Source organism: Cinclus cinclus, chromosome 14, assembly GCF_963662255.1.
Source record: "Cinclus cinclus chromosome 14, bCinCin1.1, whole genome shotgun sequence".
NCBI lineage: Eukaryota > Metazoa > Chordata > Aves > Passeriformes > Cinclidae > Cinclus > Cinclus cinclus.
The window spans coordinates 1247589-1261461 of record NC_085059.1 but is presented as its reverse complement, the minus strand read 5'-3'; the positions used below and the strand labels follow the sequence as shown (position 1 = coordinate 1261461).

The 13873-nt window shown below is 50.3% G+C and overlaps 1 protein-coding gene across 1 annotated transcript in view; it reads right to left on the bottom strand.

Moving 5' to 3' along the window:
* The window catches only part of FGF18 (fibroblast growth factor 18), a 42381-nt gene that overhangs the window by 14839 nt on the left and 13669 nt on the right, over positions 1 to 13873 (bottom strand). Inside the window, exon 2 of the mRNA XM_062502162.1 lies at positions 1121 to 1227. Within this exon, the coding sequence (XP_062358146.1) occupies positions 1121 to 1227 (107 nt within the window). The remainder of the gene's footprint in view (positions 1 to 1120; positions 1228 to 13873) is intronic.

The following is a 13873-nucleotide window of genomic DNA, read 5'->3' as shown; positions in this document are numbered from 1 at the left end:
CAGTGCAGTTGAAATGATTTCCCTGTCAAGCACCAGACAATGGGGTCTCATGCAGGGTAGTAACACCAGTGCAGGAAGCAGAGAATTGGCTGCTCTGCCCCAGCCCTCCCAGAGTGATGATTTCCATTTCTCTCTGATTTTAAGCAGTGTCCTGGATGCCTCCTGCCTCCACAGGCAGCTGCAAAGCAGGTCAGGCACAGGACCCTGGCTGGCAGCAAATAACCAGGGATTGGACTCCCCAGAGCATCTGCTCCCCAAGGAAACATGGGTGGAAGAGGCAGGGATCCTCCAGGAAAGGCAGCGTCATTCCTGGGACCACAAGAGTAAATCACTTCTCATCAGAGCCATTTGTTTCCTGGTTTCTGTTTGGGAGCATGGCTTTCATTGCCTTGACTCAAAACAAAACTCAGCTTCCCTTTTTCTCAGCCACAAAGATGCTAGATTTGAACTCCTGGTGGTGCAGTCAGGGCAGCAGAGATTTCAAGGCTGGAATATTTTATTTGACATTAATTTTTTTGGTGGCACTTCAGCTTTGTACACACCTCTGCCTGGTTAGCAAGCTTCCATCTTTTCCAACAATAAAGAAGGACTGTGTGAATTACAAAAACAAGTTAATACACAAAAAAAATACTACTGCAGCACTCGAGCTGGGCTGCAGGGGTGAACTCACTGGGATTTGTTCCATGCCTCCACTGGGGGGGCATCCCCCAAAGTTCAGATTCCAGCCCTGGCTGTGCCACACCAGTCCCTGGTGCCCAGTACAAACCACCAGCACAGGGCTCTGCTCGTCCTTCTCTGAATTACTCCCTAAGGGAATTCTAGGGGAAATTCATATTGGAATGTCCCCCAAAGAAGGACCAGCTGAGGAAGGGGCTGTGGAGGTGACCATGGCACTGGGATGCTGAGGTGACACCTGAGGTGAGGCAGCACACCTGCAGCAGCCCTGCAGGGCTGGTTCTCCAGGCTGGGGGTGGATGGAGTGCACAGTAGAGCGCCCCACGTCCCCCGTCCTGCTTCTCATGCCAGGCTGACAGACAAGGCTCAAACACATCGGTACACCCCGGAGGAGGCTGCTCCAGGTAACACTCGGGTTACAAATGAATTCATGGGAAACACTTACCTTCCCCACCAGCTTGCCTTTCCTGTTCATGCAAAGGTAGAAATCTGTCTCCTTCCCTTTGATCCGGACTTGACTGCCAAAAGTGTCTGTTTCCACTAGAAGCTGGGCTTGGAAAGGAAGAAGAAAAGAAAGCATTTACCAGTGTGGTACCAGGAAGGCACAGGGTGCAGCAGAGCTGCCCAGGGCTCTGTCCCACTGAGGCACACCAGGCTGGGGTGCCCTGCAGGGGACAGCCCCAGGGACCACCTTGGCTGAGCTTACAGCTCGGTTCAGGACTGACACCTCTGCACTCACCCCACACAGACACCCTGCCTTTTGGGCTGGCTTAGCACAGAGGAACCAACACACCTGTGGGCTCTGTCTGTCACACCAGCCCCAGCACCTCACCAGAAACATCGGCTCAGTGTTAGCAGAACCAGAGAAATGCTTAAGTTGGAAAAAACCTCGGAGATCATCACGTCACACCATTCCCCCAGCACTGTTGTTGTCACCACTGCACCCTGTCCCCAGGTGTCACATCTACCTGCCTTCTAACACCTCTGGAGATGGTGATGCCCTGCCCTGGCAGCCTGTTCCAATGACAACACTCTCCTTCACGCTTCAGGAGGGCTCTTGGAGGGTAGAACATGGATTTTACTCTCAGGAAGATGAAAGACTGGCATGATGAGAAAGAAAACCCTTTCCCCACAGCCAGCAGCCCTCAAACACTGCACAGGAGAGGTTCAGCCACACAAAACATCACAGTGATCTCCCGAAGGTCACCACAACAGCCAGCAGGGAGAAATTCGGCACTGCTTGTTCTGTCTGCTGCACACCCACCCTGCACATGCCCTCCATGCCTGCCTGTGCTCCCAGGGGGTCACAAATTTCTTCCTGGCAGTCCAGGCCCAGGTCTCACGTGGCCAATCTCAGGGCCCTGCAGGGTACTGATGGCAGAGCTGGTTTGCAGCAGAGGCCAGGGCAGGGGACAGATCATCTCCATGAACCCCTGCTCTGCCACAGCTGTGCCTGCAGAACGGTGCACCATCATCATCATCATCATCACCACCACCATCATCTCAAAAACCCAGACAGATCCAAATCCAGCCTTTTACTCCATCTCAAACCTAAACACAAATTCCAGTCATGCTCAAGGTTCGGATTGCAGGAATTTCCCCCGAGAGGCAGGAGCAGGCAGACTGGACATTTTGGTTCAGATCCATCTCCACATGGAGGAGGAGAAAGGAGACATGGTTGAAACACAATGCAAGAATGTGTGAGTGTCAGCAAGTGCAGCTCCACACTCCTGCTCTGGAAATTCTCATGCCTGGGAGTTCTGAGCCCCAGCATAGAAATGCAGCTTTTGCCAAACTCTGGAGAATGTTTGATCTGTGCTGCAGAAAGTCACATTCTTCTTGGCATTCATATTTCAGATTTAAAGCCCTCTAAGAGCAAATATGTTCATTGTAAGGATTTACCATGGGGATAGAAATAGGAGTTTGTTTCATTTAAACACATTAATATTTTTCCCACTTGTAAAGTCAGCTTTTGGCTTCTGCAGCAGTGCAAATATCACAAACCTTTAACTCACAAGGGCCCTAAACAGCTCTCCCCTCACAGCTCAGTCACATCTGTAAGTTCAGGGGTTTCCAGTTACTGTCTGCTTACATTTATTTAGATATATTTAGACATATTTGTTAAACCTGTTATCACAGGGGATATTTAAATTATAACTTCTTTCTGACAGCAAGTGGGATAATGTCTGTATTACAGCAAGATATTACTTGCAGTCATTCACAGGTATGGATATTTATGGAAGTTTTTCAGAAACACCTTGTGGGTTTAGGTACCTGTGATGGAGAGCAGCCTGAACCTGCCCACCTTGTCCCCTCACCTGTACCAAGCCTGTGACCACTTCAGTGACCACCCTCCACAGTGGGACAGCCAGGTGAGGCAGGCAGGAGAGGGGATGGCACAGGACACAGGACAGCTCCTTCAGGGCAGGTGGAGCAGCCTGGCTGGGAGGGACCTGGGAGTGCTTCAGGGAGCCCAGGGGGCTGCTCAGGTGCAATGCACAATTGCCACAACAGCAAAGCTGGGACTGCCTGCTCTTAGAGGCAGCTCTGGAAAGGCTTCTGCTCATGTGAGCAGGGAATGGAGGGCAGACCCGAGAGGGAGAGCAGCAGCAAGCACACCAGGGAAGGCTGTGGAGCCAGCAAAGCTGGCTCAGGAGCCAGGAGCCACAGCCAGAGCACCAAGGAGCTGCCACAGAGGTGAGGGGCCAAAGCACCAGGCAGGAGCACAGGGGTCAGTGAGAGCAGGACAGAACCTCCCTCTGAGCTGAGAGCCACTCCCTGCCCACTCCAGCCTGACTCTGAACGCCAGGGACTGGTCCTGGCCAGCCCAAGGAGGAGCCTCTGACAAACCCTGCCCCACAAGAGCTGGGGTCCCAGGGACAGGCAGCAGCTCACAGCCCTGGGATGCAGGTCCCCTGGCAGCCCGTGCTCAGATGCACAAACACGGGGCATGCTGGCTCGTGCTCCCCACCCCCTTGCTCAGCAGCCAGTATGAGTAATATCCAAGCTGATTTTAATTTGAAAAATATCACCTTAAAAAGATGCCGGTTCCCTGCTGTGAAAATTAAAACCATCTGGATGGAGTGATTTCAAATAATTAATCTAGGTTTCCTTTGGCACCACTACTAATTAAAATATGATACCTTCCTCCCCCTTTTAAAATAAAAAATTTAACTAAAATTTAAAGATCTAATAAAATAATGCCATAATTTAGGAGTGGATGGAAGTCACCTTTCCTGCTGGCTGCAGGGGTTACAGCAGCACTGAAATCCCTCCCAGGCAAGGCCCATGGCACAGCCCCAGCAGAGGAGGACAAGCAGCACCCAGCGGGACTCTGGAGCTGGCAAACACAGCAGCATCCATCCTTCAGCCAGGATGTGGGAGCAGGGCAGGAGGTTCAGCACAGGAGCTGTGAGCTGTCTGATCCCTCCTGTGACCTGAGCTCCCCTGGCTCAGGCCAAGGCTTCACACAGGCTCCCACTTCTGCAAAATCTGTCTTAAGATGTTGGAAACATCTTCTTATTTCCAGGGACCCCCTTTTCCCTAAGAGAGATCAGTGCAGCTTTAGGGTGAGTCATGACCCAGCTGCCTTCTGTCTGCAGCACCCCTGGCAGCTGAGGTTTCCTTATGCAGCAGCATCTCCCTAAGTTCTCTCAGGAGCAGGGACAGGCACCTTAAACAACACATCCAAAATCCTCTGGGATGGATCCCAGCCTGAAGGATGCAACCAGAGCTCCTGGAGGCTGACCCAGGGCCAGGGCCTGCTCGCGTCTCCCCCTCCACTTACAGGCAGCAGGAGAAAAGCTCAGCTACCACCAACATGTTTTACATTAATTCAAACGGGACCTAGAATCCTGTCCCATGTTAAACACACCATGGCACAATGGAAGTGCCAGGAAAAATCCAAGAGAATGTGCAGGAGCGCTCAGGTAAATAAAATGAGTGCCCCATGTCAGAGCAGCATCCCACATCAATCTGCTGCTCAGCACACCTGACTTCCAGCCCCATCTGTCCCTGGACTCACCACACAGAGATTGCAATCTTTATTTTCAAAGGCCCTGGGCTCCAATCCTCAGATCAGGTGTTATTGTTTAAATTCTTTGACAGCTAGATATTCTGATATATTTTCCAGGGGAATAAAAAAAAAAAAAAAAGTGAAAGAGAAAAGATGTCTTTAGAGGGTGAGATCTCCTGCTACATGTTTTGCCTTATTGGCCCATTTAACCTAAACCTTCCTGAAAACTCCCACTGGAAGAGCCTGGAATTCCTCACAAGTCTAGGTGAAAAGGATTACATATATATATGTATGTTGAAAAGCTATCTACCACCTAAGAAAACATGAAGTCAGGGAGATATGTGAAGGTGGCAGAAAACATGCCACATTATCTTCCAGGTATTTCCTGGGAGTGGGAGGACAGGAGCCAGAAAAAGCATGGGGAAAGAGAGGAGAAAGAGGGCACCTGAGAAGTGTAAGGTTTACAAGTGCCAATCACAAAATCCTCTGGTCCAGATAAAGAAAAACACAAGAAGGCTGCAGAAGGACTGGATCCTTCAAGTCTATCACTGTTTTTTTGGTTTTTTTGTTTTTTTTTGGTTTTTTGGTTTTTTTTTAGGAGAAACCCCCTGCAAAGGGAGCCACAGGGAAAAGGAACACAGCTGCTTCCACTGTCCACAGGCACCCTGCAGCCAGCCAGGTACAACAGATTTCCTGGTGAAAAGGATCCCAGAGGGGACAAAGGTTTTGATGCTTTGGTAGCACTTCTTTTTCTGGAACAGTCAGGGGAACCATTCTGAGCCTTGGAACCATTTCCAGGGAAGGAAGAGGATGCACTGACACATGTGATGGAGGGCAGCTTTCCCAGTGTGTTACCCTGGTGCTGGGAACCAGGACATTCCCATCGCTCACAGTGCACAGATCACAGCTGATGGGAGAGGAAAATCCACTCTGCTCAGACTGAATCTCCTCCAGAGGCTCCAGCACAGCCAACAGTGCTTAAAATAGCTGAAACCTGTTCAAATGCTGCCTGCCCCTACCAAAAGCATGTGAACCCCTTCCACAACAACAGCATGGGAGAGAATGACCCCGTCTCCACAGTTCATGATGCAATGATGAGGGAACAACCAAAATTAGGTAGAGTCTGGAGGGTCTAATGAAGCCTGCAGCCTGTGGCCCAGTGAGGGAATCAAGGCTGCATCCTTAAGTTTTGTCTGCACACCTGCATAGTCCTGCAAACTGCAAGGTATTTAATAGTTGTAATCCACAGAGCCCAACTCCCTTCCCAAATATTCAGGTGCAAATGAGGAGTAAGCACCCCAGTGAGTGAGGCTGGTGCTCTGACCCACATACCAGTGCCCTGAGCTCACGCTGTCCTGAGCACAGCACACGCACACCAAATTATTAAAAGGGATGTTGGTGGGGAGGAACACTAGGAGCAGCTGCAGGCTCCAGGTATTTTCTGTTTTAAGGCACTGCATTGCACAAGCCAGAGAAGTGCTCGGTGTCAGCAGAGGCTGCCCAGGGAGCAGCTCCCAGTCCTGACCCAGGGTTGGAAAGATGCTGTTACTCTAAATGAGGATTTCTTCTAAATTCTGTGACTTTCACTTGGTCATCACCCTCCTGCACCTGCGGACAAAGACTTTTTGGGGATCCCTCAGGGATCCCTCACACACTGAGAGCCCAGTCCTGGCCACGCTGTCCTGCCTCATCAGGGGTGGGAAGGGAAGGGAAGGGAAGGGAAGGGAAGGGAAGGGAAGGGAAGGGAAGGGAAGGGAAGGGAAGGGAAGGGAAGGGAAGGGAAGGGAAGGGAAGGGAAGGGAAGGGAAGGGAAGGGAAGGGAAGGGAAGGGAAGGGAAGGGAAGGGAAGGGAAGGGAAGGGAAGGGAAGGGAAGGGAAGGGAAGCAGGAGCGAGGGCTCGGTGTGAACAAAGGACAAACAGGCTGCAGACAAAACCTGCGAGCTCTTCGGAGCCAGACAGCTCAAATATTTGCATGGGAGACATCAGAAGAAAATCCCTAAAGAGCAAAGACCTCAAAGGCACTTCCACTACAGCAAGCCGTCCTGCAAATACTTCCCACAAAGGACTTCACACATCGGGAGTCCTGAGTGCTGATAAAGACCCGCACACAGCCCCAGGGTCCTGCCTGTGTGTGCGGGGTGGGGGGAAGGCTATGGGACAGCTATGGGGACGGCTACGGGACAGCTTTGGGGACAGCTATGGGGACAGCTGGGTGCTGCTTCCTGCCCATCTGGCCAGTGGGATGGGGAAAGGTGCAGGAGCCTGGCACAGAGCCCACATTCCCCTCCTGGCACATGTCCTGGGGCTCTCCCCTCTGCAGAGCTCCAGGCTCCACTCCCAAAGCAGCGCCTCCCCAGCAGGGAGGCTCCTGTCCCACATCCAGCACTCTGAGCCATCCCTTGGCACTCCCTGGGCTTGTCTGCAGCACACGGGGCCAAGACGTGCTGAAATCTCTGTGCTGGTGCCAAGCACACCAGCCCCAGTGCCCAGCCCAGGCCAGCTGTGCTGCAGTGAACCAAGCACAGGCTGCACAGCCCAGGATGGGCAGGGCAGAAATCACTCCCATGCTGTTTAATATCACTCTCCACTCTTTAATAGCACTCTCCACCATTTAATATCACTCTTCACTATTTAATATCACTCTCTAGTTAAGCCTGACACACCATTCCTAGAAACATAAAATCACAGATTTGTTGGGTTGGAAGAGATTTTCAAGCTCAGCCAGTCCCAACCCCCTGGGCAGGGACACCTTCCACTACACCAGGCTGCTCTAAGCTGTGTCCAACCTGGCCTGGGCCATTACACAGCTCTTACCTTGTAGGGATGCCGACCCCAAAAATGTTCCTACCTCTTCAGCAGTGGCTAACAAAACACACCCAGGGAATGAGGGGATGATGCTGAGCTGGTGCTCCCCAAGTATCTCAGGGAACATCTCGGGCAGATTCTGCCTCCCCACCCTGTAGAGATGTGTTGTTTATGCCAGAATGGCACTATCAAGGTAAAAAGGAGATTCTAAAACATAAAAGTCCTCTTCCCCAAACCGCCCAGGCTCCTCTAGGATGACAAAGCTTCCAAACATAGTCCCTACAAACTCACTCTCGTCACCACATCTTGGGAGAAGCATAAATGAAAATGTGCTAATTTGAGGTCTTTCATTAGCCTACATATATGAAAATTGTTTGAGAGTTCAGCAGATATAAGACCAGAATCAAAACAGAATAAATACCAAGGTAGGTCTAAGAGATTTTTGTCCAACTTAAATAAAACTTTGCAAATCCCTGAATCTGTAATTCTGTGAAAAACAAGCAACACACAGAAAACCACCCCCACCCCCATCTGAGCTATAAGTACCATTTTACTGGCCCGAGCTGGCACTGCCCAGAGGCTGGTCATCCCCTAGCCATGTAATAATGACAGTAAAATCCTGTCATTCTGACATGGAGCCATCTGCACCCTTTGGCACATCTTACAAAATAGGATTAAGCACTGGGAAATCAGACTTGACCTCTTGCAGATGTTTTATACATAATTCACCATAAGAGACACTAAAAATATTTTGGCAGTTGCTTCACTGATGGTGAATAAGTTTGTCTAGAGAAGATTCAGTGAAAGCAGAGCTGGGGAGATTTGTGCTTTAAAAACGCCTGGGTGGGGACAGCTGTGAACAAATTCTGCCTGAACTTTGCCACCTGCAAACTTGCCATGACTAAGAAATAAGCCTGGAAGGAGAAACGTCCAGAATGTTAGCACAGAAATTCCTCTATCTCACCAGGGTGTCCTGCTGCCTCCAAGCACAGCTCAAGTGGACAGTATTTCTACAGAGAAATACAGGAAAACTGCTTGACAAGCTGCCAGGCTCCGAGTCAGGAATTACTGAAGGATGAGCCTCAAAAAAGTTCAGAAGATCTGTTATGCTTGAAAAAGCACCTAAAATGAAAAATAAAGGGCCAAACCCTGATGTCTTTGATCATTCTCATTTGAATAAACTCCTACTGACACAGTCGAGCCCAACAGACAGCAACCTCAGAACCTGGCCCCGAGCTCCTCGCTGAAACACATCCAAAGGCTGGAGCCTCTCGGGTCTGGAGAGAGTGTGAACCTTCCCTATCCTGGAGAGGGTTAGAATTACTGCAGGAACAAACCCCCAGCAAGTTATTTTGACTCTCTTGCTCTCAGCCTCTCCCAGCCTCAGCTGGACCAAATAAAAACACTGACGGACACAAAAATAACAGTGAGGAGAGAATGACCAGCCCGGGAGCCCCAGGTGCTCTGTGTCCCTGTGTGCCCAGGAGCTCAGCACAGAGCAGGGCACCCTGCAGCACTGCCCACCTCCCTCCTGCTCGTCCCCAGGGATGAAGTGGGAGTGATGTCAGCACCACCTCCTTCTCTTGCCAAGGAGCCCCAAACACATCAATCCCTGCCACATCCCAACACGGAGATGGCTTCACACACTCCAGCCTGTCCAGGCTGCACTGCTGTGTGAGTGCTCCAAAACGGGGCTTATCAGGAGAAATGTGTCTATAGGTTTGAATTAAGATTATCAGATGTGCCCAATACACAAAGATGTTAAGTTCTACCAAGCAGGGTTCTTATTCTGCACCAATAAAAGCTGAAATCAGGATAATTAATTTTATGGATCAGAATATAAATGTGTTTATGCATTTTCTCAAAGGGGATCATTGTAACATTCCCTTCTTCCAGCAAGTGAAAAATATGCTGAAAATAAAGTTGCAGGATGCTCTGGTGTTTTCAGTGGGATTCTTGTGGCTCTGGAACCCAAAGGAGCAGAGGCAGCAGAAAAAAATGTTCTGGCACATGGGAAAAATTCCTCTCTGTTTTAAGATTTTAAGCAGGATTTGCTCACAGTTTCAGAGATACCTGACTTCTTCTTCATGCTTGTGTTGCTGAAGCTCCCTTTTGCCAGATAAAAGATAACTTGTTATTAAATGCAGCAGAGAAAATCTGGGGTCAGAGGATATAGGAGAGTGTGAGTGGTTTGGGGTGAGGGTTCAAAAATGTGGGCAAGGACTGATCTACAGCACAGCTGCACCCTGAGGAGCACCTAGGGGAAGGACCTTGGAGAAAATCCTCTGCACCAGCCGCTCTGGAGAGGTTCCTCCCTACATACACAGCACAATTCTTACAACTGTTCTCAGGGCAGCAGCAACAGAAATAATGCAACAACCACCACAACTCAAAAATCAGGTATCACATTAACTCTCCCTTTAGCACCTTTGGTTTCACATATTTATTTTTGGAAACATTTATCACGGGACTTCTCTTAAACTGTTACCCCTAGTCCTCAGCATATGTAAGACTATATACTTCCCTTTTACTGCATTTTAATTGCATGAGAAGTTTTAAAAGTCCTTTTTTTTTTCTTTCCTGAGGTCATTTGGGACAAAAGGCATCTGGCACTCGGTATTTAAATAAGACCTGTCAGAACTGTAAAATTAGTTTTATGTTTTAATAAAGGTACTTAAAAAATCTTAAATATAAGTCTGTATTCAAACCATAAGTGTTTGGATTAAGAAAAGCAAATCCCATGTTAATATAATATAATATAAAAAAAATCAAGTACAGAACTAAGCCAGTCCTCATCTGTGGTATTAAAAGACCAGCAAAGAAAAGAGGTAATATCTCCAATAGCTTTTCTGGGGGGACCATTCTGAGTTTAAAGAAGCAGCATTGATGGCAGAAAATCTGTATTATATTGTATTATTTGCTATTTATCTCAGTTTATCTAGAGACTCAGGCCCATGTTTCCATCCAAAATTCTTTCCCTTTCTGTCCTTGCTGGGATGGACCCTCCTGCCCTCCTCTCCCCACCCTGAAGGGGTGGCCCTGAGGACCTGCATGGCAAAAGATCCCTGGAGGTGGCAGGTGCCACTGGCAGGGGACATCTCTGCTATAGGTGTGCAGCCCCCACCCACCCACACTGGGACTGGCAGAGCTCACGGAGCTCGGAGGACTCAGCACAGAATTCACTCCAAGGATCTGCAGACACACAGACAGGACAAAGCCCAAAGCAAACCCTCCTTCCAGCAATCACATCCCTCCTCCCTGCCAGGCCACCTTCTGGCTGTCCTGCTTCTATCTCCCCCTCCAGCCTTTGGAGTGCACAGAGACCTAACCCTGACCCTGCACATCCCTGAGTGTGTGCAGGCAGCCCTGCTGGCCACATCCCTGTGCCAAAGCCAAGGACCAGGCTGTCCCACCCTTGGCACGGGTGGACCAAGCCACCGTTGAACCCTGCCAAGTGTCCCCACGTTTGCTGCCGCCACCCGAGCTTGGCGGCCACTGCTGGGACACTGCTGGCCAATGCCAACAGCACAGAGGGACACAAGGACACGCCACAGTGGTGGCACTAGGAGCTCCTGGCCAACACCACCTTCTCCAAGGGCTTTATAGCCCAGCACAAAGCTGCACCCTGACCTTACCACAGGGAGCCATTTGTGCATCCAGGACCCCACAGGAGCAAAGGAAGCAGCCAACAGGGACTGAGGAGCTCCAGCACAGGCTCCTGGTGGGGACCTGTGTGACCTTCAGGATCCCTTCCAAACCGAGCCATTCTGCGACTGTGGAGCAGCCTCCCGAGTGCTCGGCAGGGCTGGATGAGGGGAGCAGGCAGGGAGGTGTCACAGGTGCACACAGGCTCGGGGCACCCCCTGCCCTGCTGTCACCTCCATCCCAACCTGGCACTTCACCACAGGTCGCCTCCAGCGTGAGAAGCCAAGGCTCATCCCGAGCAGGCACCATGAAAAGGAGACAAAAAAACAGGATGCTGGTGAATGGCAGCAGTGGGTGGCCCAGCCCTGCACACAACAGGCACAGCCAAGTGTGTCTGGCACAGACAATGCTGGGGCTGGAGGTGTGTCGGGCGGCAGCACCAGCGCCGTTCTCACGCGGGGGCACCCGGCCATGTCGCCTCACAAATCCTCTCCTCGCTCCCAGCTCTTCCCCAGGCTGGCTTTGGCTTTCTCTGTGCTGTCCTTCCTGTTGGGACATTACAGCTGTGAAAAGAAAGCAGGTCAAACCCCTCAGATGGTGAACTAGAGCTTCCCCCTGGGTTCCCGTGGCACCCAGCATCTTCCCTGGGAAGCGTGGCCAGATTTTGGGGTGGCAGCCTGACCCCTGGTCTGCCCAGGGCCTGACGTCAAGGGCTGTTAATGCGTTTTACATTCGTGCTTGGGGGCAGGAAATCTCAGCTTCCAGTGCCAAGGGGTTAATTATAATTTATACAGCGAGATCTCAGGCTGCGGGAATTTTTTTCCCCAGCTAATTAAGAGGTGCAATTACCTTTGAGAATCAAAGGGATATTCTGGTACCCAGCTCTGACAAGCAGATTACAGGCACTTAAGACACAAGGACATCTCTACTTTTCTACATATTCTTAGTTTTTTATGTTGATCCTTAACAAGAAATTGTCATATTTCTGATCCATCATCCCCACGTCCTGCTGCTGGAAGCCACTGCAGCAGGGTAACACAAAGCACTGCTGCTTTCCCTGAGACTGCCTGTCCTTCCAGCACCAGGCTCAGCTGGCTGGGAGGCTCCATCACCTGCTGCTCAGGGCTCTGGCAAAACTTCCTGATTATTCATTAACAAAGCTTCACGGTGACCTTGAGGTGAGCAATACCTAACAGCCCACTCTGTGTTTAGACCACAAGCCCAGGACTACTTACTCCCAAAGCAAGCAGTGCATTGCTGAACTTTGTATTAATTTAATAATAATGATTGTATTTATTTGTAAACATGATTAGAAGTCATAATTACAAATGGATGCAATAATTACAATAATTATTGTATTAATTCAGTAAATATTAGTAAACTGTCCCATGGCAGGCGTTCTGCATTGCCCTGTCCTACCCACTTGCAAACCCACCCCCTCCCACGAGCTCTTCCCATCAGCTCCTTGCCTTCCTGTTTGTGCTGAGGCTTAACAGCTCAGCTCCCTCTTGTCACCCCTCCCGGAGGTGACTGCTGAGCCATTTGCAAGGGGTTAATGTAATTGAATATGCAGATGTGGGGAGAGGGGTGTTTGGGCTGAAGACAGCAGTGAAAGATTCTGGGGAACCCTCGAAGTCCTGCTCTGGGGATCAGCAGAGTTACACACCCAACACGGGCTGCAGCCTCAGCCTGGCTCCCACACACTACACGAACAAACCTCGTTCTCTGTTTTTAGGGATGCCCTGGCCACTGCTCTGTGGGAAATGGAGTTCAAGTTAGAACCTGGTGTCCTGCAGCTGTCAGCAGCCCACACACGCTGCAGGGCTCACACAGCAGCAGCCTCCACCCTGGCCCAGAGCACGGGCAGAGCAGAGGGGAGGCTGGCAGGGCTGGCTGGAAGGACCAGCCCTTCCTCTGAACAGGGGATTCCAAGGAGAAGCTCTGTCCGTATGGGTTAGAAACGAAGCTCAGGCTGGCAAAGCTCAGCAGCTGGTGCCCAACACCAGCAACTCCCCACCAGGAGCTGGTTCTGCTGTGGCAGCTTTGCCAGGCTGCCCTTGGAGGGTCTGACAGCAGCAAACTGGCTGTGCTGAACACACACCCCAAACCACAGCACGGGAGGCATTCTGTTACATAAATAAAGATAACACAGCTGACACCCTGGCATGGGCAGATGCCTACTGGCACTGCTCATCTCGCAGGGAGCTCCAAAAAGCTCATTTAGACCTGACAATCAACCAATCCCACAGGTACTGTTATCCCTGGAAGCCATCCTTTGGCAGGTGGCTGCCAGAGAAGGGACACATCATTTGTCATAAGCAATTTTACAAGAACATCTACAAAAACTACAAAACTACACAGACCTGAACCAAGCAGAGCACTTCCAGTACAAACGAGTCCCCAGACAGAATAATCTGTTTCTCTTCAGGAGACTAAGCAAAAGTCAGGAAGGCTTTCCTCTGCAAAGGTTGAGAATAATCGGGGTAGAAGAGAGAGTGGGGGGTTTTAGAGCATTTATTACTCTACACAGGAAGGCATCTTGCTCCTTGCTGGTGCAGGCAAGAAGTTGGGAAAAGACCTGGCTCAGCCCTGGAAAAAGCAAGAGAGGGATCACAAAACCATGCTTGTAGTCTCAGCTTAACCCATGAACCTGCACAGCGTTCAATGAAAGAGATTGTGAATGCTTCAGCAATGACACGACCAAGCTACATAGGAAAGAAAAAGAAAGGAAG